The sequence below is a fragment of the Eublepharis macularius genome, chromosome 13 (genome assembly GCF_028583425.1).
Source record: "Eublepharis macularius isolate TG4126 chromosome 13, MPM_Emac_v1.0, whole genome shotgun sequence".
NCBI classification, from domain to species: Eukaryota; Metazoa; Chordata; class Lepidosauria; order Squamata; family Eublepharidae; genus Eublepharis; species Eublepharis macularius.
The window spans coordinates 41,176,395-41,197,782 of record NC_072802.1 but is presented as its reverse complement, the minus strand read 5'-3'; the positions used below and the strand labels follow the sequence as shown (position 1 = coordinate 41,197,782).

The 21,388-nt window shown below is 45.1% G+C and overlaps 1 protein-coding gene and 1 long non-coding RNA gene across 6 annotated transcripts in view; one reads left to right on the top strand and one right to left on the bottom strand.

The window, feature by feature from the left end:
* Nucleotides 1-2,171, bottom strand: part of MAP7D3 (MAP7 domain containing 3) — a 61,389-nt gene extending 59,218 nt beyond the window's left edge. For 2 of the 5 annotated variants that reach the window (XM_054996435.1, XM_054996437.1), the window contains exon 1: nucleotides 1,915-2,171. In XM_054996435.1, the coding sequence (XP_054852410.1) occupies nucleotides 1,915-1,972 (58 nt within the window). In that variant the 5' untranslated portion in view covers nucleotides 1,973-2,171. The remainder of the gene's footprint in view (nucleotides 1-1,914) is intronic. The other 3 variants (XM_054996438.1, XM_054996439.1, XM_054996436.1) reach the window with 2 other exon arrangements.
* LOC129341311 (uncharacterized) lies at nucleotides 1,558-5,842 on the top strand. The gene is made up of 3 exons (XR_008598117.1): nucleotides 1,558-1,600; nucleotides 5,268-5,319; nucleotides 5,688-5,842. It is a non-coding gene; the product is annotated as an uncharacterized LOC129341311 (long non-coding RNA).
* Nucleotides 5,843-21,388: the final 15,546 nt, after the last annotated feature.

Sequence of the window (21,388 nt, the reverse complement as noted above, 5' to 3'; positions counted from 1 at the left end):
ATTTCACTATGTTGCTGATTCAGGGGGGAGAAAAAGAACCTGAACAGGCAGCAGACAGTATTAGAATCATTCAAAAAAATCAAAGTAGTACACTATACATACTAATTCACATAAACAATCTTATCAGCTACTATCTCCAAGGCTGATTGTGGACGGATTGAAATTGAGCAAGTGATATTTCGATCAGGTATATTTCACAAGCACCACCAAAGGCTTTAACTAGGGGAGGAAAAGACCTAGAAGTATTTGCATAGAGCAACAAAAATGAAGAAATATTTTGTTAGCTCATGCTAAACGTTCCATATTTTGAACCCAGGCTCCTAAAAAAAACCAGACCTACCTACTTATATACTGAAATAATGTGCTGTTGGTTACCCAGAACTAATATTTTAATCAGGCTTGTAGAACTGAAAGCACAAGTATTCTGTTGCTCTAATTCTATGTTCTGTAACAATTCAAGCTATTGTAGTCAAGTGACACACCAAAAGACCTGCACCTGTAGTTTTACTTATATGTGAATGGTCATTTATCGTGCTAACTACATTAACGATTCAGGATTCCTAAGCAAAAAGGTGCATCTAATTTTGCACAGGACAGGGAAAATCATCAATGTGATTTCCAAGATACAGTCATTGTTCCTCTATAATGCTATGTTTAAAAGCACTGGGTTTGAGTTTGATACACATGGATAAAAGTCACATTTCAACCACACACCAATCCCTTCTTCTAGCCTGTGCTCCCTATTCTGTAAAAAAAAGAAGAAAAGAATAATAATAAACTACTTCAAGGCTGCTGAGAATAAATGCAACTGTAAAGAAACGTCAACACAATACCCAATACTGTTAGGATGCAAAGCATAATATTAACTGCTTCAGCCTTTTCTATCCTGTTTTGTCAGCAAACTACCAAAGCAACATTACTAATCTGATCATAAAGAAGTTTAGGTGGACATTATTTTTGTCTAAGTATTATAGCTAAATTGTCATGCAGTTCAATTTAAGTGAGATGGCAAACCAACAAAACAGTTAGTGAGAGATTAGTGACTACAGCAAGTCAGCGGGGAGCCTATCATGAAACTATAACAGAAAGGGGGTGTAAGAAATCACATTAGCATAAAAATCTGAAGCATCATCAGTAAGTAGGAACCTACAGCTTTGAGCAGAGGTTTAAGGAAGCCAGACTTTACAGGGAGGAAGCACAGGCTAGAGTGATGTGTGGAAAGGTTATTGGTGTGTCTGTGTGGCATTATCATTTAGCCCCCTCTAAGAATTAACATAATAGGATGGATCATAAAAACATATAAGGGAAAGGAGAATAAGACAGCTGATGGTACAGATTAAGCCAGGAGGGGGAGAATCTGAACCCAGAAATTAGCAGGCAAGTACTAAAACAGGAGGGATGAGAAAACTGGGCGGGGGGGGGACATAATTAAAATAAGGGGCAAGTTGTACCCGAGGGAAGTGTAAAAACAATGAGTCTGGTTGAATCTGATTGGTCAGGGCGGGGGGAACCTTTAAACAGGAAGAACAAAATTAGGGGGGCTGGGGGAGAATATTACGGAGGAGAACGTAAGGAGAAGGCTAGGATACAACAGATTGAGGTATGCACTTGTGACAAAAAAGTGGGCGCGGGAAGAACATAGGAGGAAACACAAATTAACACCACGGGCAAACTGGACTGAGGGCGCGTCAGAAGGTTTGGTGAACGGATTTAACGGAGAAGCACTTCAGGCAAAGTAACACGGGGGTGGTGGCGGAATAATAATGGGCCAGCGGAAACCAAAACTTTATCCACAGAGGAGGAAGTGGGGAAGGCGTGCCGTGCCCTTGCCCAGAGTGACGGGAGACGTGACAGGGAAGTGCCCGGCCCTGGCCCAGAGGTCAGTTTCTTTCCCGCCCTCGCCCCGTCTCTCACCCATCTGTTCCCGCAGCCCCTTCAGGGACGGCGCAGAGGGAACGCCGGTCTCCGCCATCTTCAGCCGCCCGAGGCGCGGGGGAGGGAGGAGGAAAAGGAAGCCCCCCTCCCCTCACGCGGTCGTCCGCCGCCTGCTGCCGAAATCGCTCCACTCACAGCGGGCGGCTAAGCAGCGGCTAAGCAGCACCGCGCAGAGCGGGAGCGAATGCCTAACTGGTCGGAACGTATTGCGCATGCCCTGCATTAGCCGAGCCTCGCGCTTTCGCTCTCTCTCCCCCCCCCCCTTCTCCCTATAGCGACGCCTCGAGGAAGGGGGGAGAGAGACGGAAAGCGGGAGGACTACTCGTAGAGCATTGCGCATGCTCGAAATGGAACGCGCGTCTTGTCGTCGGCCTCTTTCAACAGTCGTTGACGGTCGCGCACGCGCGCCCTGCAGCGCCGCCTCAAGGGGGGAGGGGAAATTGCGCGGAAGCGCGCCTTTCGCCTCTGGCAAGCGCGCGCGCTCCTTCAAAGCGCGCGATTTCAGCGTTCTCTTTTTCCCCTCCCCACCCTCCGGCTACGGCAAGTGCCTCGCCTAAGCCCCGCCCACTTTAACCGATTCGAATCTCTGTTTCCTCAAGGCACAGAATCTACCACACGCAAAGTGGCTTCTCAAGGCAGGCAGTCCATCTCTTGTTTGGGTTTGTTTAGGTGTAACAAAGCATTATAGAGTTCAACTGGGTGTGTTTCCAAAGATAGTCCTGGACCCTTTCTCATACCCTCCCCCTCTCATTTGGATTGTTGTTGAGGGGAAATAGAAGTCATAATAAGGGATGATGTCTTGGGTTCAAAACAGTGGCTAAATTCGTGAAGCTCAGCCTTGTAGGATGAGTGACCGTTTAGGGTTGCCAACTCCAGCATGGGGATTCCTGGAGGTTTTAGAGTGGAGCATAGGGAAGGTGGAGTTTGGGGTGAGAATAGACCTCGGAGAGGTATAATGTCATTGAGTCCACCCTTCAAAGTAGCCATTTTCTTCAGGGCAACTAATACCTGTAGTCGAGATCAGTTGTAATGCCTGGAGATCTCCAGGCACCACCTGGAGATTAGCAACCCTACCTCTCCCATCCCAATTAGGGTTGCCAAATGGGGTCTGGACTAATACCAGACCCCGGGGAGAGGAGGGGAAGAGAACGTACTTTTTTGTATATAACACATGCACACACAGTGCATGCATGGTTCTGAGATGGCATGATGTCACTGCATGAAGTGGCATCATCATGCCATCCCCCACTTCTGGGCGCCACTCTGAGGCAGCACTGTGCAACCACAGGAGGCTGCCTGGGCTGCTGGCTGCTCCTGGGCAGAGCTGAGTGGCCACACGAGACTGCACAGGAACTCGGGCTGCTGGCAGCTTCTTCAGGCCAGAGACGGCGCTGCCTCAAAGGGCGTCTGGTTTGGGGAAAGGGTGTCTGGTTTGGGGAAAACATTTTCCCTTAGTCTCCCCAAAATACAGGACTATCCGGGTGAAAACTGGAAACCTGCTAACCCTAATCCTAATACATTTTGCAGCGTCATTGTTATGAGGATAAAGGGATACCCAAGACTGACAAACATAAGGTGGAAAGATCTGTGTGGGCAAATTCCAAAGCTTTGTAGCTTGTTGGATCCACCTGCTTTTTCATCCAATGTCACCCAGTTCCCCTTCCTACAACTACCCTCCTCCTTCCACATGGTTTTTGTACATGGTACTCCCCCGAGCATAGCCTCTTTTGGTGGTCAGTGGGGACCCCTCTTCTTCAGCAGCAAGAAAACTATCTGGATCCTACCCAGTGTATTTAAATGTACTTGTGATGGCTGCATTGTAATGTCTTAACCACCAATAAGAGTGCTTCTAAGGAATAATCATTTCTCTGATATTTGAGTAAGGGCAGGGCTCATTTTGAGGGGGAACGTTCAGGAATGCAGTTCTGGTAGTTCTCCAAAGAGGTCACATATCAGATGGCCCTGTCCACCTGATTTTTGGCCATTTTGGGCCCGTTTCGGCCTGGATTTGGCCCAAAATGTCCAGGATCAGGCCTAAAACAACCAGGATTGGTCCCAAAACGGCCAGGATCGGGCCTCTGACGGGTGATAGGAGAGTGCTCCTACTCAGCAGCAGCCCAATTCTGACCATTTTGGGCCCCTTTTTGGCCATTTTCAGCCCCCTGTTGCCAGTTTGGGTCCAATCTCGGCCCTGAATGGCCAGGATTGGGTCCAAAACAGCCAGGATGTCAGGGGGTGTGGCATATGCAAATCAGTTATGCTAATGACACACTTCTGGTGATGTCAAGGGGTGTGGCATATGCTGATGAGTTATGCTAATGAGTTACGCTAATGAGTTCCTGCAGCTCTTTTTCTACGAAATGACCCCTGCTGCTTCTTGAAGCTTGCACTTCCTATATGGTTGTCTTGGAAGAATGGTGTGATACAAATGTGATAAGTTATAACTGATGAAGGGTGACATCTCACATCCTCCTGAATTTCTGTTTTTGTCACTCCATTTTCTTCCTGAACTCTTATTTCTATACCCAGAAATGTACCCAGAATATACTGGCATGGAAGAGGTTATTATTTTTTTAATCATCATAAGCCAATGTAAAACAAAAAACAGGCAGTGCAATCCTAAGGGGGGGCGGGGAAATTGAATAGGAACCAAACTAAGTCTTGCGATGGCGGAACTGGCTCCTATGTGTGCGTAAATGGCCTTCCATTGGGGATGGCACGAGGCGCACTACTGCTGCTGGGCCGGCGTGAGCGAGAGGCGGAGGTGGAGAAGCGGCGTAGGGCCCCACGTCGGCGCAGGAGGGGGCGGGCGGAGGGCGGGGCCGGAGTTAGTTCGCTCCCTAAGCCCTTCCAGAAGCGGGAATGCCCACAGTGGCGCAAAAGAGCTACACCACAAAAAAACAAGGCATAGCCCATAGGAGCCCATTGAACGGCGAAAACTTGGCCCCCTCTCCGAGCACCCAGCCCTGCCCCCATGGCCCGAAAGAGCATAGGATGGGAAGTATCATGGGGGCCAATCCACGTGCGCTCCCGGCTTGGACAAGCCCTCTTCCCCGCACCCAATCACCTGCAGATGCACCCTATAAAAATCCGGCCAGCGCTGCCCGCGCTCTCAGGTAAGTGAGCACATGGCTGAAAGCTCTGCCCGTTTGCTGTGTGCTGTGGGCGCTTTGAACACGAGGCAGGAGAGAGGGTGCCCACGGTAACAGGCACTGAGTGCACTTTGGGGACTTTGCGAGAAAAGTGGGAGAACTGTGCACTCACTGAAGGGAAGAAGGGCAACGTCCAGAATGTCTGGCTAACTAACAATAGCCACTCATGTTTCCTTGCAGGTTATCCGACTCTGAAGTTCCATCTCAGTAAGCAGCGAGGTAGCACTTACTGGTAAGAAGGAGATGGGGCGGTGGCTAAGCCGGCTCGCTGATTTGTGCTGGCCTCCCCATAACCTGAACCTGCCTGACCACTAGCCGTGGTGGGGGAGAGGATGGTGGCGGCAGCCCCTGCCTGACCCAGAGGCAGTTGCCCAGAAAACCACTCTTGACCAGGTGTTTGTAACTACCTGTTAACTTTCTCCCTTAAAGTTACAATCACCCCAATGCAGAGCACTTCCTCACCAGAGGGTCTCGCATCAGCTGATCACTGCTGCTGCCACTGTTGCTCTCTACTATGTGCATCTTTTCAGATGTTGGAATGTGGGCTTTGCCTCAGCCGTGGACCGAGGCAAAGTCCACATGTGTGTCTTTCTCTTGCAGGCACGTCCTGAGCATGTCTGCTTCTCCCACCCCCCCTCAAATCCTCCGCAAGTGACAGTCGGATCCAGTCCAGGAACCAATATCTCACAGCAGTCCGCATCTCAGCCTTGCTCCTGGAAGCAAGAAGGAGGGCTGCGCAAAATGCCTTGGCTCCTTTTCCAACCTAGAAACAATGGCACTTTTTCCAGTTCAATAAAACGAGTTGAAAAGCAAACTCCTGTATTTGTATGCCTGACTGACATTGTCATCGTTAGCCCCTCCCTCAACACCCTGTCACACATTTCCACTCACACATCCCCACAAATGTATCAAGCAGACCCCATTCAGCCTCTCTGCCCCCTTCCTCCCCCCAATGTAACATCAGGCAGAGGGGTAGGAATTGAATTGTAGCCCATGTATGTCTGCGTGGAGGGGGAGAGACACTGAGGGCTTTCATTCTCTGATAGGCAGAGCTGCTGGCATCTGATAAGCCAGGAAGAGGTCAGTTGGTGCAGGTGGAAAGCTGCTGCCTGGAGGTGGGAGTTGTGTTTGCGGAAGCAGGGATGGGCTTGGCATGGGGAGGGTCTGTCAGTTCACTCTGGAGGGGCATCTCCCCAGTACTGGAACATGGCTGTCAAGGTCCAGCCCCCACTCTCGCTTTGTAGAGATGCAGTGATGTGTTCAAGTTGCGCGGCAGCAAGTCTGAGCACGCTTTTCATTCCCCTCGCTTCCAAAAGGCCTCTGGACCTCCCATGTGGTTCCCAATGGGCGTTCCTGTCACTCATTGCCTGCCCTGCCTCCCCCCCCCACCTGCTTCTCCGGAACCTGGGGACTACTTTGGTTACCAGTCTCCAGGTGGTAGCTGGAGATCTCCCAGACTTACAACTGCTCTCCAGGCAACAGAGATCAGCTCCCTACTGTCTGGCCCTACTTTTCAGGGAGGGGGGAACCTATTTCTTGTGGTGGTAGCGGTGGCGAGTATTTGTGGGTGCACCAAGCCGCAGCCTCTGGCCTGGCCCTCATCGGAAATGGGGGCTGGATGGGTGACAGGGGGGTTGTTTCTGGACCTTCACTGTCACTTCTGCCCCCCTCCCTGGCAGGGATGCCTGCCCTCTGATGCGGGCCTATTGGTGGTGGCGGCAGCGGCAGCAGCGGCGGCGGGGATCGCGGCCTCTCCATTGGCTGCACCGCTGCTTTCCCCTCACCTGGATGTGAGGGGAGGGGTGTGGCCATTGGCTGGTGTGAGCGGGGTTGTCGGGAACAGTGGGCGGGACCTCCCAGGGGCCGCTGCATTTCGCCTTGCCATGCTCGGGCGCTGGTGGGACTATCCTGCAAAAGTCCTTAGGGTGTCGTCGAGCGACGCCCCATTTACACTGGCGCACGAGCAACGGCGCTGCCTGAGGGGTTAGGATTGTATTGTAAGTATAACTACTTCATTTGTTAAAAGAGGCCTGGTTTCTTCTTAAGAAGGAGGCTAGGTCTCAACAGGCACCCCCTCCCCCTCCCCGCAAGTTCACAAGCATTCCAACTAGTTGCTCAGCATTACCACAGTTTTACTACCATCCATGAAATAGTGTGTCATTTGACAGTTGCACTTAAGGATCTCTATGCAATATCACAAAGGATGGTTGCATGAAATTTAGCATGTGCAATGCAAACGATTCTCGATCAAATCTTGTGCACTATGTCCTATGGTTGCTTCAAATGTCAAAATGTACCACCAAGCATCTTCATGTGTCCAGCATAGTTTTTGTTGCTGTTGCTAGTATTTTTAAATTGCCTTTGATAAAATAATAATACATCAAATAATCCATCATTGTTTATTCACTTCAGCTTTACTGTTGATTATCACTGGCCATCACAGTATCACCATCAAGTCACCATCAAATTCCATGGGGAGAGAGAGATTGGCTCAGAAAACCAAGCATTTCCTGTATTAATTAAATTAACAATTAATTAACACAGCCATGTCTTTGTGGATACATTGTAAACAAAGGCTAAGGGGGAAAAGCAAAAAACATAAGCATACAGAACTGGCTCTGAAATTGAAGATGTGAGGTAGTTGAAGATGAGCACGGTAATCTTGATAGTTATATCTAGAAATGATTTCGTACTATTAAAATATTTGGAAGGAAATTGGAATAGTTCTAGTGCAGACAATTTTAGCTTACCTACAAAGAATAGTAATTCTTAAAATATGTGGTATCACATGGCTTGATTATGCATTGATCCAAGCATGACCAGCGTATTGTATCTATTGGCTAGGATCTGGGAGATGCAGGTTTGAATCCCCACTCAACCATGCAAGCACACTAGGTAATCTTGGGCCAGTCGCTTCTGCGCAGAGAATAAAATAGGGGAGGGGAGAAAAATGTTGTAAGCTGCTTTGGATCCCCATTGAAGAGAAAATCATAGTATAAATATCTAAATAAATTATGGTTGAGAAATACTAGTCAGAATAATACATTTGCATTGATCCCTCCCCAGTGGGAATTCACACAAGACTCCTGATGTAGCTAATTTGGGTTTGAGAAAACTGGAAACTCAAAATTTGGCTTTCAGTGTATTTATTTTTTTTAAATGAGCACAAATAAGTCAGAATTAGCAAAAGAAAATGTAAGCCTGAACAGTCTGAACAATGTAAATGAACAACATTAATTTGTTTATAAAAGCTCCTATTTCTAATGTCTACTCAGACTTGCAAATTACCGACTAGGAAGTTCAGAGTTGATCCTTTCTTAGGTTAATGACTACGGAGAGAGATCTTAATTGGTTTTCTATGTATAAATTTCATCACGTCAAGTGCGTATGCAAACATTACTTCTAGATTCTTGTATTCTCTTTCTGGCATTATTCCTTGTATTGGGCTATTATTACCATAATGCAATCACAACTAAATTAGACATCATTTAGAAATGATAGTATTGTCCATTAATAGTGCAATTTCAAGACAAGAGTTGATAGAACAATCAGGAAATTATAGGACAATCAGTATCTGTCTTATCACATTTTGTTTAAATTAATTCAAACGGTGATCCTTTATATATATGCTATTTTTGCACCATTAAATTGCAGGGTTGAGAGTTACTGACTTTTCAAGGAGGGCTATGATTTTAATTGAAAACAGATTTAGTTTGAAGAAGCAATTTTAATCTTCTTGATTAAAAATCCCAAAAGCTCCCTCATCACAGGTCACACATAGTCCTAAAAGCAGAAAGTCATTTTCATGTCTCTGTCCTCAAAAATGGTCTTTCTTCTTCTGTTTTGTTACTAAATAATTCAGAAATATCCTTTTCCAGTGGGGAGATTTCCAAAAACCATTGCTCACAGGCAAAATTAGGTTTAGTCACTAGAAAAATGTATACATGCTGGGGTGGATTCAGAGAAGTTCTGCAAGGGGGATTACCCAATTGGATTACCCCATCTGGACTCAGTTTCAAAATTGAGATTTGAACTTCCAGCTCTTGATTTATACTCTTCATCGCCAAGCCCTATCAATTTTTGGAATGATCAGTCTGCTTTAATACTAGCCAGGTGGTCAACCTGCTCACATTCAGGTTGTTAAGTCTTCAGATCAGATCTTTGATACATTCTCGAGCATCATGTCAATTTAATGCCCACAGTCCTAAATTACAGAAAAGTGGCCAATGGCCAGCCAGTCAATCAATGTTTAATAACATGGCTTAGATTTAAACAGAGAATGCAACCAGTATAACGTAAAAGAAACAAACTATAAATGAACTCAACCTCAGTCCACTACCAGTGGTTTATGATAATGGAGGGGGTCAGTCTCTGTACCTAGTTTGAAGAGCCATCTGCTTGGTTTGAGGGTAATGATGATTTCATTCTGTAAATGAACCAGGGACACCCTCAGAATTGCAAATTCCCTTCCTTAGTGTGTGGCTTAATAATCAAATACTTTCTCTTCTATAACCATCCATAATTTGCTGCTGTAACTGAACCACTAAGCCTGGTCTATTCTTTTCTTTGAAAAACCAGAATTCCAAACCAAGATTAAATCTAATCCTGATTCGGAAGAAAGAGAATATTTCATAGTTTGCAGTTCTGATATAATAAATGTTTGGTCACTTGTGAGAACAGAGATCATTTAGTTATCTAGCCATGAACAAGGAGAAGGCAGGGAGGGAGGAAACATGAGAATCTCCTGAGGCTCCTTCCCATAAAGAGCATCTTGGTTTCTTACTCCACCTGAATCCTCTTACATTTGTTCTTTTCCTTCACACCTACTTTTCTTCTCCCCCCCACAATCCTCCCATTTATTTCTAGTCTCTTCTCCTTCTGTCCTATGTTCATCAACTGACTTTTTCTCCTTGGCTTTCCTCAGTATCCTAGGCCCCTCCCTTCACTTGCTCTGCATTCTATAATCTCACAGGACATAACACTAACCTAGCAGGAAAGTTATTTCACAGTCCTGAAAGGCAGAAAGCAGAAAGTATTTGGGAGGAGGCTGCTCAGATTATGATTTCAGGATTTTTCATGCCAGACAAAAGCCTGTTGATACACAATCTGCTGGATTTTGAGTGAGAGAACTTTTGCATTAGAACAGAGCTTTTCAGATTCCCAAACCTTCTCTCTAAGGAGTGCTTGGTAAACTCCCAGGGAGCCTTAGGGTTTCCCCTGCTGATCAGGACCAATGCTTCTTACAAGGACAGCTTGCCTATCATGTCTGATCTTCCCTATTTTGCACAGCCACAGGGAAATGTTGAGTATCAGAACAAAGTCCATTTATGCAAGGCAGCAGTGTCCCACATAGATAGGACTGCCACTCTGGGTTGGGAAATTCCTGGAAATTTGGGGTGGAGTTGGGCCGATTCCAGATGACTAACCTTAAGGCGTTTCATGCCGCCCTCTTCTGGATCGCGACGGGAAAAATGCGAAATATCGCGTTTCCTCATGCGAGTTTTGCGCGTAGTCGCGCAAAACTCGCGTGAGGAAACGCGATATTTCGCATTTTCCCCGTCACGATCCGGAAGAGGGCGGCATGAAACGCCTTAAGGTTAGTCATCTGGAATTGGCCCTGGGTGTGTGTGTGTGGAGCTTGGGGCAGGAAAGAACCTCAGTGGGGTATAATGCCATAGAGTTCACTGTCCAAAGGAGCCATTTTCTCTAGGAGAATTGAGCTCAGGTATAATTTCAGGAGATCTCCAGGCCCAACCTTGAGGTTGGAAGCCTTTAACAGACCTGGACATTCATCTGTGCATGCACTTTAAAACATGTACCAGAATGTTCTGCAATGCTGAAGAGTTGCTTAGCAGACACATTGGTGTGAAAAGAGTTCTCAGATGATACAGTAAGTGTGAAAAGTTCCAGAGAGGTAGCTGTGTTAGTCTATTGCAGACCAGACAACAAAGTGTCTTGTGGCACCTTAAAAGTTTAACAGATTTATTGCGGCAGAAGCTCTCTTGGATTACACTTCTAGGATTCGCAGCAGGTCTGGAGAAAACTGTCTTTTCCTTTTAATTGAGGTTTAATGCATGGAAATTAGCAGTTGAAGATTTCACGGAAGGGAGGTAAGTAGCATCCTATTAAATCCTCTGTTAAAAGAATGGGACATTTTTCACCAGGCAACCCTACATACTTCAGCCAGTAACTTAATACATCTGACAAAATGGGCTCTGGTTCACAAATGCCTCTTCCCCTATAACTTCCAACCAGCAGCTGAAGAGGATTGAAGGATACAAAGTCAGCAGGCGCTTGGGGGGAAACTCTCCCAGCAGTTTGCACTGTGGGACTGTGGCTCTGCTGTATTCCGGTACACAAAGATGGCTCATCACTAAAAGACGCCAGTGTTTGTCTTGTTTGGCTGCTAAAAAGAAGAGCCTTTGTCAGTTAGCCCCATAGAATTATTCTGCTTTCGACTGACAAATAGATCCCCTTGTGTCTTAGTTCCAAGGCACCATATGCAAGGATTTGAGCAACAACGGCAGCAACAATGAGGAGCCATTCTCTTCTAGCCTCAGAGAGAGACTGTTTCTCCAGCTCCCCACTTCCACCTCCCATGCCAAAACATGCCCCAGAACAACAGCTGCAGAGCTTGCTCTTGATTTAGTCTGTGCTTCTGGTGTATTTCATCCTAGCAAGGAAGGGAAGCATCTTAGACACTCAGAAATAAAAATCTAGTAGCCCACACCTTGTAGGTGCCATGAATGCTATCACATTACTAAAATAATAACAACAACCCCAACACCCATGGGGAGAGTTCAGTCCTGTCACTGTAAGCAGTTGTGCAAACTTCATAGTCCTTGCTAATATTACAAGACTGGAAGAACTATGCCAAATTAATTTGGCATGCCCAAGGGGGCTCTGGGTGTGGATTTCTTGGTTTGCAGGCCTCCCTCAGCCACTTTCCAAGTTGCTTTCCAGCATCCCACTCATGCCCAAATTCTTGGGCACAACTGCATAAACTCTGTAGATCCTGGCCACTAAAAGATGCTTATTTTCTTTGTGAGCTGCCAGGGACATACCAAGGTTCAAGCAGAAGTAGCATCTTTATGAAGTGTCTACTTTGGAAAAGTGTTAAATTCTAGCCCTTGGAATGGAATGTTTTAGTCTATGGTTTGTATCATTGTAAGTCCATCTTGTGTCTTCCTCTCCCTCCCTGCCAACCAACATTCAGCCTCCCAGGGTGAGCATCAGTTTGAAAAAGGGTGACAGGGCAAGGGCTCCCTGTCATTTCATCACATTGATGCTCTGCTAGGAATTATCAGAAGTCCCTGTTGAGTGCATCAGATTCTGCTTGAAACGGGGACTTCCTGTTTGGGATCCATGGAGGTCTAACGCAGCTCCACTTGCGGAGCTGACCGGACTGCCGTTTTAACCGGCTGGCGGGGTGAAAACAGCCCGCGGCCGACTGCTCTCAGGCGGGGAGCAGGCAAAGAACGCTCAAGACCCTAGGGTGAGCTAGATCTCGGACGAGGGGGGGCTTTACACAATGAGTCTCCCCCCGATCCTTGAGGTCCCACCTTGCGACGGGTCGGCTATAATCTCTGCGGCAGTTTTGGGGCCAATTCGGCTGGCATAAGACCTACATACCCAAGCATCGATTGGGGGAAGAAGCTGAGAGGAGAACTTAAAATCGAAACAGCGATTACAACCCGAGAAAAGTGAAGAGAAGGTAAAGATCATTATCTTCTGAGACGGGACAGATTGATAAAAACAGAGAGGAAAAAAAGTAGATTTTTAAACTGCAACAGACTAGTGAAAAGGAGGGGAAGACTCGGCAGGAATCGAATTTAAAAAGAGACTAAGTTTAAAGAAGTTATTAAAGAAATGGGACTATTGTTTTGAATACCTGTGGCTTTGGAGCTGTGAGAAAAAGACACCATCGCGAGATCTGCTGTGGGAAGACGGGAGACAGGAAGTGCGTAATAACAATAGAGTGGCTGGAGAGAAGTGGCCCTTGCTGGAGGGCAGGAAGTAGGGAATCGCCATTTTTGAAAGGGGAAGGGTCGCGGCTTCAGCGGAAGAGGAAGTAGGCCATCTTGGATTACAAAATCATAGAGAAACCATAGAGAAAAGACGCCCGACATTTTGGACTCTTTAAAACTTAATTTCTATAAGAAGACCGGGACATTTAAAATAGAAAAACGTTAAATTTTACGCCACGGAGTTAAGGAAGAGAGCGGATTCGTGGGAGCGAGCTAAAGCAAGCCCCACGATGTCAAAAAAAGAGTGGCAATCGGCAATAGAAAACCTGGATAAAAACCTGGACAAAAAACTTTTAGATATGATTAAAGAACTTAAGGACACGAAATTGGAGCTGATAAAAGAGGTTAAAGAGGTTACACAGACAGTAAAATCGGAGCTGTCAGAAGTGAAAAAAGGTATGGAAACAATACGAAATGAATTACAAGGAACGCAGCAGAGAGTTAAAACAGTAGAAGACGCGATGGAGAATTTAGCAGACACGCAACAAACAGAGATGAGATTGGTGAAGGGGAGAATGTCAGTTGCAGAAACTAAACATATGGAGAAGCAGCTACGTTTTCGTGGCTTGCCAGAAGTGGAAGGAAAGTCAGCGCAAGAACAGATGACTGAGGTGTTGGCTGAGTACCTGGGGAAGGAGGAGGAGGAAGTTGTGGCTATCCTAGATGTGGCATACCGTGTGAATTCGAGAATAGCAACCCAGAGGAAACTACCAAGAGATGTGATTGTGCAGTTTACAACACGAAATATGAAAGAGAGGATTGTGACAAAACAGTTTCAAGATCCATTGGAGATTGATGGCAAGACGATTATTATAATGAAGGAACTGCCCAGATCAGTGTTACTGGACCGGAAAAAATATAAAGTGCTAATTCAGATTTTGAAGGACATGAAAATCAGGTACAGATGGGAGTTACCGGAAGGAGTGTCCTTTGAGTTTGGAGGGGCCAAAAAACGCATCAGATCTGAGCGAGAGATGGAGCGATTTATTAAGGACAATGAAAAAGACTTACCAACAAGATCATGAGTATGGAGTGTAAAGTATTATCTTGGAATGTAAATGGACTAAACTCACCGAATAAGAGGAAAAATACTTTTCACTGGCTACTAAAACAAAAATGTGACATTGTTTGTTTGCAAGAGACCCATATCAGAAAGCAGGATGTAAAATATTTAAAATCTGGAAAATTGGGCAAAGAATATGTAGCGGCCTCCAACAAGAAAAAAAGAGGAGTGGTGTTGTACATAAAAGAGGAGCTACAGCCAAAATTTGTTATGAGAGATGTGGAAGCTAGATTTGTAGCAGTGGAATGTATTTGGAATTTAAAGAGAGTGTTGGTAGTCGGACTTTATGCACCTAACGGTGCAAAAGAAAGCTTCTTTGAGGATTTAAGGAAGCATTTAGACGATCTTGCATACGACCAGATAATTCTTGCTGGAGACTTCAATGGAGTGACAGACTTGGAACTAGACAAAAAGACTACAACGGCACAAAAGAAAAGAGGACTATTACCAAAGCTTTTTTTTGAGTTGATTCAACAAGAGACTCTTGAAGATGTATGGAGGAGAGAATATCCTAAAAGCAGACAGTTTACCTTTTATTCTGCAAGGCATTCTACATTATCAAGAATTGATATGATCTGGGCCTCAAAAGACTTAGCATTATGGACTAAGGAGGTAGAAATAATGCCTATGGTAGGCTCAGATCACAACCCAATTATGTGGAAATTTGGAAAAAAGAGAAAAAGGAAAGCATGGAGAATAAATGAGGACTTGTTACAGGAAAGAGAGAATATGGAAATACTGAGAAGAGAGACAAAGTTTTTTATACAATACAACGTGAATAAAGAAGTACCAACCAATAAAGTTTGGGATGCTTACAAGGCGGTTGTAAGGGGCATACTAATGGACTTAAATGGTAGAGCAAGAAAGAAGAAAGAGGAGAAAAGACAAGAGATTGAGGAGAAAATAAAAGCCAAAGAAATACAGCTAAAAAAGAGACCAGGGAAAAAGAAGGTATACCAGGAAATTAAAATACTTCAAGAACAGCTAACAGCAATGAGCAATAAAGAATTGGAGTGGAATCTCAAAAGACTGAATCAAAAAGCGTTTGAGGGTGCTAATAAACCTGGGAAGTACCTGGCATGGCAATTGAAGAAGAAAAGGGAAAAGAAGATAATAAATAAAATTTGCGAAGATAACAAAACGTATTTGGAGCAGGCTACCATTAGTAGAGCCTTTTATAAATTTTACGCTAAGCTGTATAATAAAAAAGAAGTAAACAAAGAATCAATAGCATCATATTTGGAGAAAACCAAACTTCCAGAAATCTCGGAAGCTTGGAGAAATAAGTTGAATAGTGAAGTAACTGACGAGGAAATAAGTAAGGCAATACAATCTGCAAATCTAGGAAAGGCGCCAGGGCCAGATGGACTTACGGCTAAATTCTATAAGACAATGGCTAATGAACTGGCACCATTCCTAAAAGAGGTGATGAATGGGGTTTTAAGGGATCAAAGGATTCCAGAAACTTGGAGTGAAGCGAATATATCATTGATCCCAAAAGAGGGCCAAGACCTGACTAATGTGAAAAATTATAGACCTATATCGCTACTCAACAATGATTACAAAATTTTTGCGAAGATATTGGCGGAGAGATTGAAGGGGTGGCTCTCGGAAGTCATAGAGGAGGAACAAGCAGGCTTTTTGCCAGACAGACAAATAAGAGACAACTTAAGGACAGTGATCAATGCTATTGAATATTATGACAAGCGTTGTGACAAAGAGGTTGGTTTCTTCTTTGTTGACGCTGAAAAAGCGTTTGACAATTTAAACTGGGACTTTATGTTTGCCACTATGGAAAAGCTACAATTGGGAGAAAGATTCATCAGAGCAATTAAGGAAATTTATAGAGACCAGACTGCAGCAATTGTGGTGAATGATGAATTGACCAAGAAATTGACGATAAGTAAAGGAACAAGACAAGGTTGCCCGTTATCTCCATTGTTGTTCATTTTAGTATTGGAGATTCTGATGATACAAATACGTCAAGATGATGAAATTCGTGGAATAAAAATAAAGGACTATTCATACAAGGTCAGAGCATTTGCGGATGACATAATGTTAATTGTAGAGGACCCATTGGAGAACATGCCAAGAGTGATAGATAAGATCAAGGAGTTTGGAGACTTGGCAGGTTTCTTCATTAACAAAAAGAAGTCAAAGATATTATGCAAAAATATGACTAAGCAGAAACAACAATTGTTAATGGAAACAACGGATTGTGAAGTAACAAGTAAAGTGAAATATTTGGGAGTCGAATTAACTGCAAAGAACATAGATCTATTCAAAAACAATTATGAAAAACTATGGACTCAGATAGAGAGAGACTTGATTAAATGGAATAGATTGAATTTGTCATGGTTGGGCAGGATTGCAGCAGTTAAGATGAATGTGTTACCAAGAGTAATGTTTTTGCTACAGACAATACCAATCATCAGAGACTCCAAACAATTTGAAAAATGGCAGAGGAAAATATCAGATTTTGTTTGGGCAGGCAAGAAGCCTCGAGTGAAAGTGAAAGTTTTACAAGATGCAAAGGAAAGAGGCGGAATGCAACTGCCCAATCTGAGACTTTATCATGATGCAATCTGCCTAGTTTGGTTGAAAGAATGGATGACATTAAAGAACAAGAAACTATTAGCCCTAGAGGGATATAAAAAAATATTTGGATGGCACGCATATTTATGGCATGACAAAGTAAAGGTCAACTCGATGTTCCTGCATCACTTTGTTCGGAGAAGTCTATACATAATCTGGAAGAAGTACAGAATTTATCTACAAGAAGGAACCCCTTTGTGGGTGGTTCCATATGAGGTGATAGACCCGAGAGCTGTTGATAATGAACAACAATGTTTAACGTATAAAGAAATAACTAAAACTGAAGCATCCAAACTTAGAATAAAGACACAAGAGGAACTATCACCTAACTACGATTGGTTCCAGTATAGACAGATCAGAGACTTATATAATTCGGACTCTGTAAAGGGAGGTATACGAATAGAGAATTCGGAACTAGAGCAGACCCTTCTTAAAGAAGATAAGAAAAGAATATCCAAGGTATACCAAGTACTGTTGAAGTGGTATACCGAGGATGAGATAGTTAAAACACAAATGGTGAAATGGGCTATAAACTTTAATAAAGAAATAACAATGGAGGCATGGGAATACTTGTGGAAAACTACAATGAAGACAACGACATGTATTAATATCAAAGAGAACATTTATAAAATGATCTATCGTTGGTACATGACACCAAAGAAGATTGCGCTAGGGAATTCGAATACTTCTAATAAATGCTGGAAATGTAAGAAGCATGAGGGCTCCCTCTATCATATGTGGTGGTCGTGTGAGGTAGCCAGGCAGTACTGGGGGGAAATAATAAGAGAAATGAGTGAAATTTTACAATTTCAAATTAATAAGAACCCAGAACTCCTGCTACTGAACTTGGGAATGGAGGGAATTCCAGCCCAACACAGGACGTTGATATTTTATATGACAGCAGCAGCTAGACTTTTGTATGCGCAAAAATGGAAAGTACAAGAAGTGCCAACTATTGAAGATTGGACTTACAAATTGCTGTATATGGCTGAAATGGACAAGATGACAAGAAAATTGAGAGATCTGGACTCAGGGCAGTTCAACACAGACTGGGAGAAGCTGAAACAATACCTGGAGAAGAAATGGGAGGTGGGAGGAAAACTGTGGCAGTTTGAGAACTACTGAAGTATTGAAGTAGAGGGGGGAGACTTTACCGGGGGGAGAAGAGATAAATGTGAATTAATAAGCAGTCAGATTAATAGATTGACATATATATAGATATATATATAGTTAAGGATGTACTGCTTAGAATAATGGAGAATATATATTTGTTTTAGATAGAGGAAGCTAATAAAAGTAAGGGAAAGGGGACAAAGGGTTGGAAAGCTGTTGGAAGTCAACAAAAAGGGGGGGAAAGGGAGGGGGTTAGAGATGAAAAAATTGGGGAAAATTGAATGTAAATGTGGAAATAATGGATTCTAACCCAATAAAAATTTTTCAAAAAAAAAAAAAAGATTCTGCTTGAAACGGCACACGCAGGAATCAGAGCCCCAAATAAACTGCCATTGCCTGATGTAACAATCTGTGTTAATGACAAGGATGGAATGAAACCTCATTGTGCATTAGTATTGGGATGTGTGTCTTTTTCTTTAGGTTAATTTACAAAGTCTTGCACATAAGCATGTGAGCGTGTGGACACACCCTCCCACAGAGAGAATGGCTTTCAAATTCATCTCTGCTGAAACCAATGAGAAACCGTGCACTGCGTTATATTGAATGGTACCAAGTCTTGATAATCCTTTGCTTCTGAAAATCTCTCGAAGACTTATACATTTCACTCAGGTTGACTGATCTACTTACAGGCAGAAAGCAGTAAGGGAAGGAGCTTGCATCCAGAGAGCTTGGCAGCTAGAGATTCTTTAGAACTGTGCTGTTTGCTATACCATTCATCTTACTTCATGTCTGTCTGGCACTGGATCAAAGCAATTAAGAGGCCTTTATCCAAGCTTGATCTTCTGCAAGGCATGAAAAAGAATGTGCTAATGTTTGATGTAAATATATTTTAATGTATGCTCCCTTTCTTCTTCCAAGCCCTATTTATTATTCTTGGTCTTCTCTGAGTGCTGACAAAATGCACAGCTTTTGCACACTAATGTCATTGTCTGCTATGCTTAATAAATTGTAGCTGTAGCTGCTCCTGCAAACTTCGATCAAATGTGTCCCTAAGAAGCAAGAGTTAATTTGAGAGAAGAATAACAAGTGTTTAGCCACTGAATCCCCTTTTTGGTCCTAAGAAATCAGCTTTGCAACATAACTGGAAAGACTACATAAAACAAGGACTTCTGGACATATGCAGAGTTAATACATAAAACAAGCAAATTGCCATGCATCTAGGAGCGAGCAGGGAAAATCCAGGTAGACTTGAATCCAGCACCTCTTTTTTTCCAGAAATCAGATGCTGCTAACAGATTTCTGTTCATTCAGTCGAGACCACAGACTCAACAGGAAGAGCAGGATCACAGGAAAGTACATGGTAGTTGTCTGTCTACAAAATATATTGTGAAATAACAAAGGAATATCTCTTAATTAGAATGAAAAGGTATTTATTGAAATAAAAAAAGAAAACAAATTACTCTCAGACATCCAGGAAATTCGAAGAGCAAAGATGGGAAGGCGGGTGAGGGGAAGCAAAGTTCTGGCACCATCTACTGGAATAAGAGCAATACTGAGTTTTCAGCAGCATCAAATGCTCTGGAAGGCATTTATTAAGATATTCTTGGGCTGAGGCCTGTGCATCCTTCACTTTTAGAAGAATATGGTGGAACAGACTAGGAGCAAGGACTTTTTGGTTGTGCCACCTCACTGTTAAATGCTCTGCCTCAGGATCAAGATTTGGGTCCAGTGGCTCCTTAAAGACCAACTAGGGCCGATTCCAGATGGGCACTAATAAAGTGAGTGCTTTCGCTTTTTCACCGTTCAAACCCGTTCACACCCGTTATATCCCGTCCCATCTTACCTGCGCTTCATGGCGCCTTGTTCCGTGATATAGGCTGCCGGTGTGAACATCCGAGTACGGGTTTGTACTGTTCGCGACGCCCCGTCACCGCTCAGAGGCCTGCCCCTTTCCCCCCCGCCGGCCGATGGCGAGGCCATTTTTTTTAAAAAAAACCGGGCGCAATTTGCGCAAGAACGGGAATGCGTTGATCGATGTGCGAAAATGCGCACTTCGGCAAAGAACGGCAAGGAATTGCCATTCTTGCCTTTCTCCGTGGGGCTGGAAATTTTTTTTTGTTTCCCAGAAAACATTTATCGATGTTGCGAAACATCTCAAAAGGCGCACTTGCGCTTCTTCGCCTCTTCTTCGTTTTTAGTGCTGTCGCCATTTTGTTCCTCTCAAAGAATCCCACCACGCCACGTATTGTCGACCTTTGACCTGAACTCCCTTGCACGCTGATTTGAGGAGCTTTGAGGGGCCCCATCCTAGGGACGAGAGAATTCCCAACTCGCAAGCACAGCAGCCAACGCCGGTGTTTGTTGCATACGTGGGTATTTGGAGCAGCATGGCCAGCGGGGGGGCAGTTGCTGGGAAGCGGGGAGTATCCTGGCGACACAGAGAGATTATGGATCTCCTACACTTCTGGGGTGAGGAGAAGATCCAGGAAGCTCTGAGAAACACCCACCAGAACTTGGACTACTTCGAGAAAATCTCGAGGCAGATGGCTGAGCGGGGCCACAAGCGGTCGGCTACAGAGTGCCGCTCGAAGACCAAAAACATGCGCCTGGAGTACAAGAAGGTGATGGCACACAATGGTCGATCTGGGAACGCGCCTACAACCTGCCCCTACTTCAGGGAGCTCGACAGCATTCTGAGGGGGGATGCGAGTGTTAACCCAAAGCGGCTTGCAAGAAGTATTGTGCTGGAGGTGGAGGGCAGGACGAGGCCAGACCCAATGGACCTTCTGGAGGGCTCTGAGGAGCTTTTCAGCCATGACCTGGTCACCATCAATGCGGACCATCTTAGGACGTCGACCCCTTTCCCAAGCGGTAGGTGGGGGCGGGGTGGAGTCAGGGATTCCGGTGTTGGGGGGCCATTCGGGCTTGGGGAGAGGAGATCCGTTCTGACGATGCTGGCCTGTTTCCATTAACAGGGCACATTGGCTTCGAGGAAGAAGACCTCCTGGAGCACGGGGATGATCCTGACGCGACCTTAAGTGGACTGGCAGGAACAGGTGAGGGGCCGGGTGGGGGCTACCCAAGCGGGCCTGGGCAGAGGGTGGTGTGGGCTCAGGGACATAGGCACTCTGTGGGGCGGGCCAGACTCTCCCCTCCCCAGGCCATGCCGTGATTCTCTGGGGCTGCATGGCTCTCTTCCTGGCAGCCATGACTGAAACCCCCCCCCCCCGCCCTGGGCACAGGCCAGGCCCCCCCCCGGCCAAACTGTGATTCTCGGGCCCACTGCCCCTGAGAGAATCCCCTGCAAGCGCTGCCCAGGCTGGCCTGGGCAGAGGTTGGTGTGGGCTCAGGGACGCAGGCACTCTGTGGGGCGGGCCAGACTCTCCCCTCCCCAGGCCATGCCGTGATTCTCTGGGGCTGCATGGCTCTCTTCCTGGCAGCCATGACTGAAACCCCCCCCCCGCCCTGGGCACAGGCCAGGCCCCCCCCCCGCCAAACTGTGA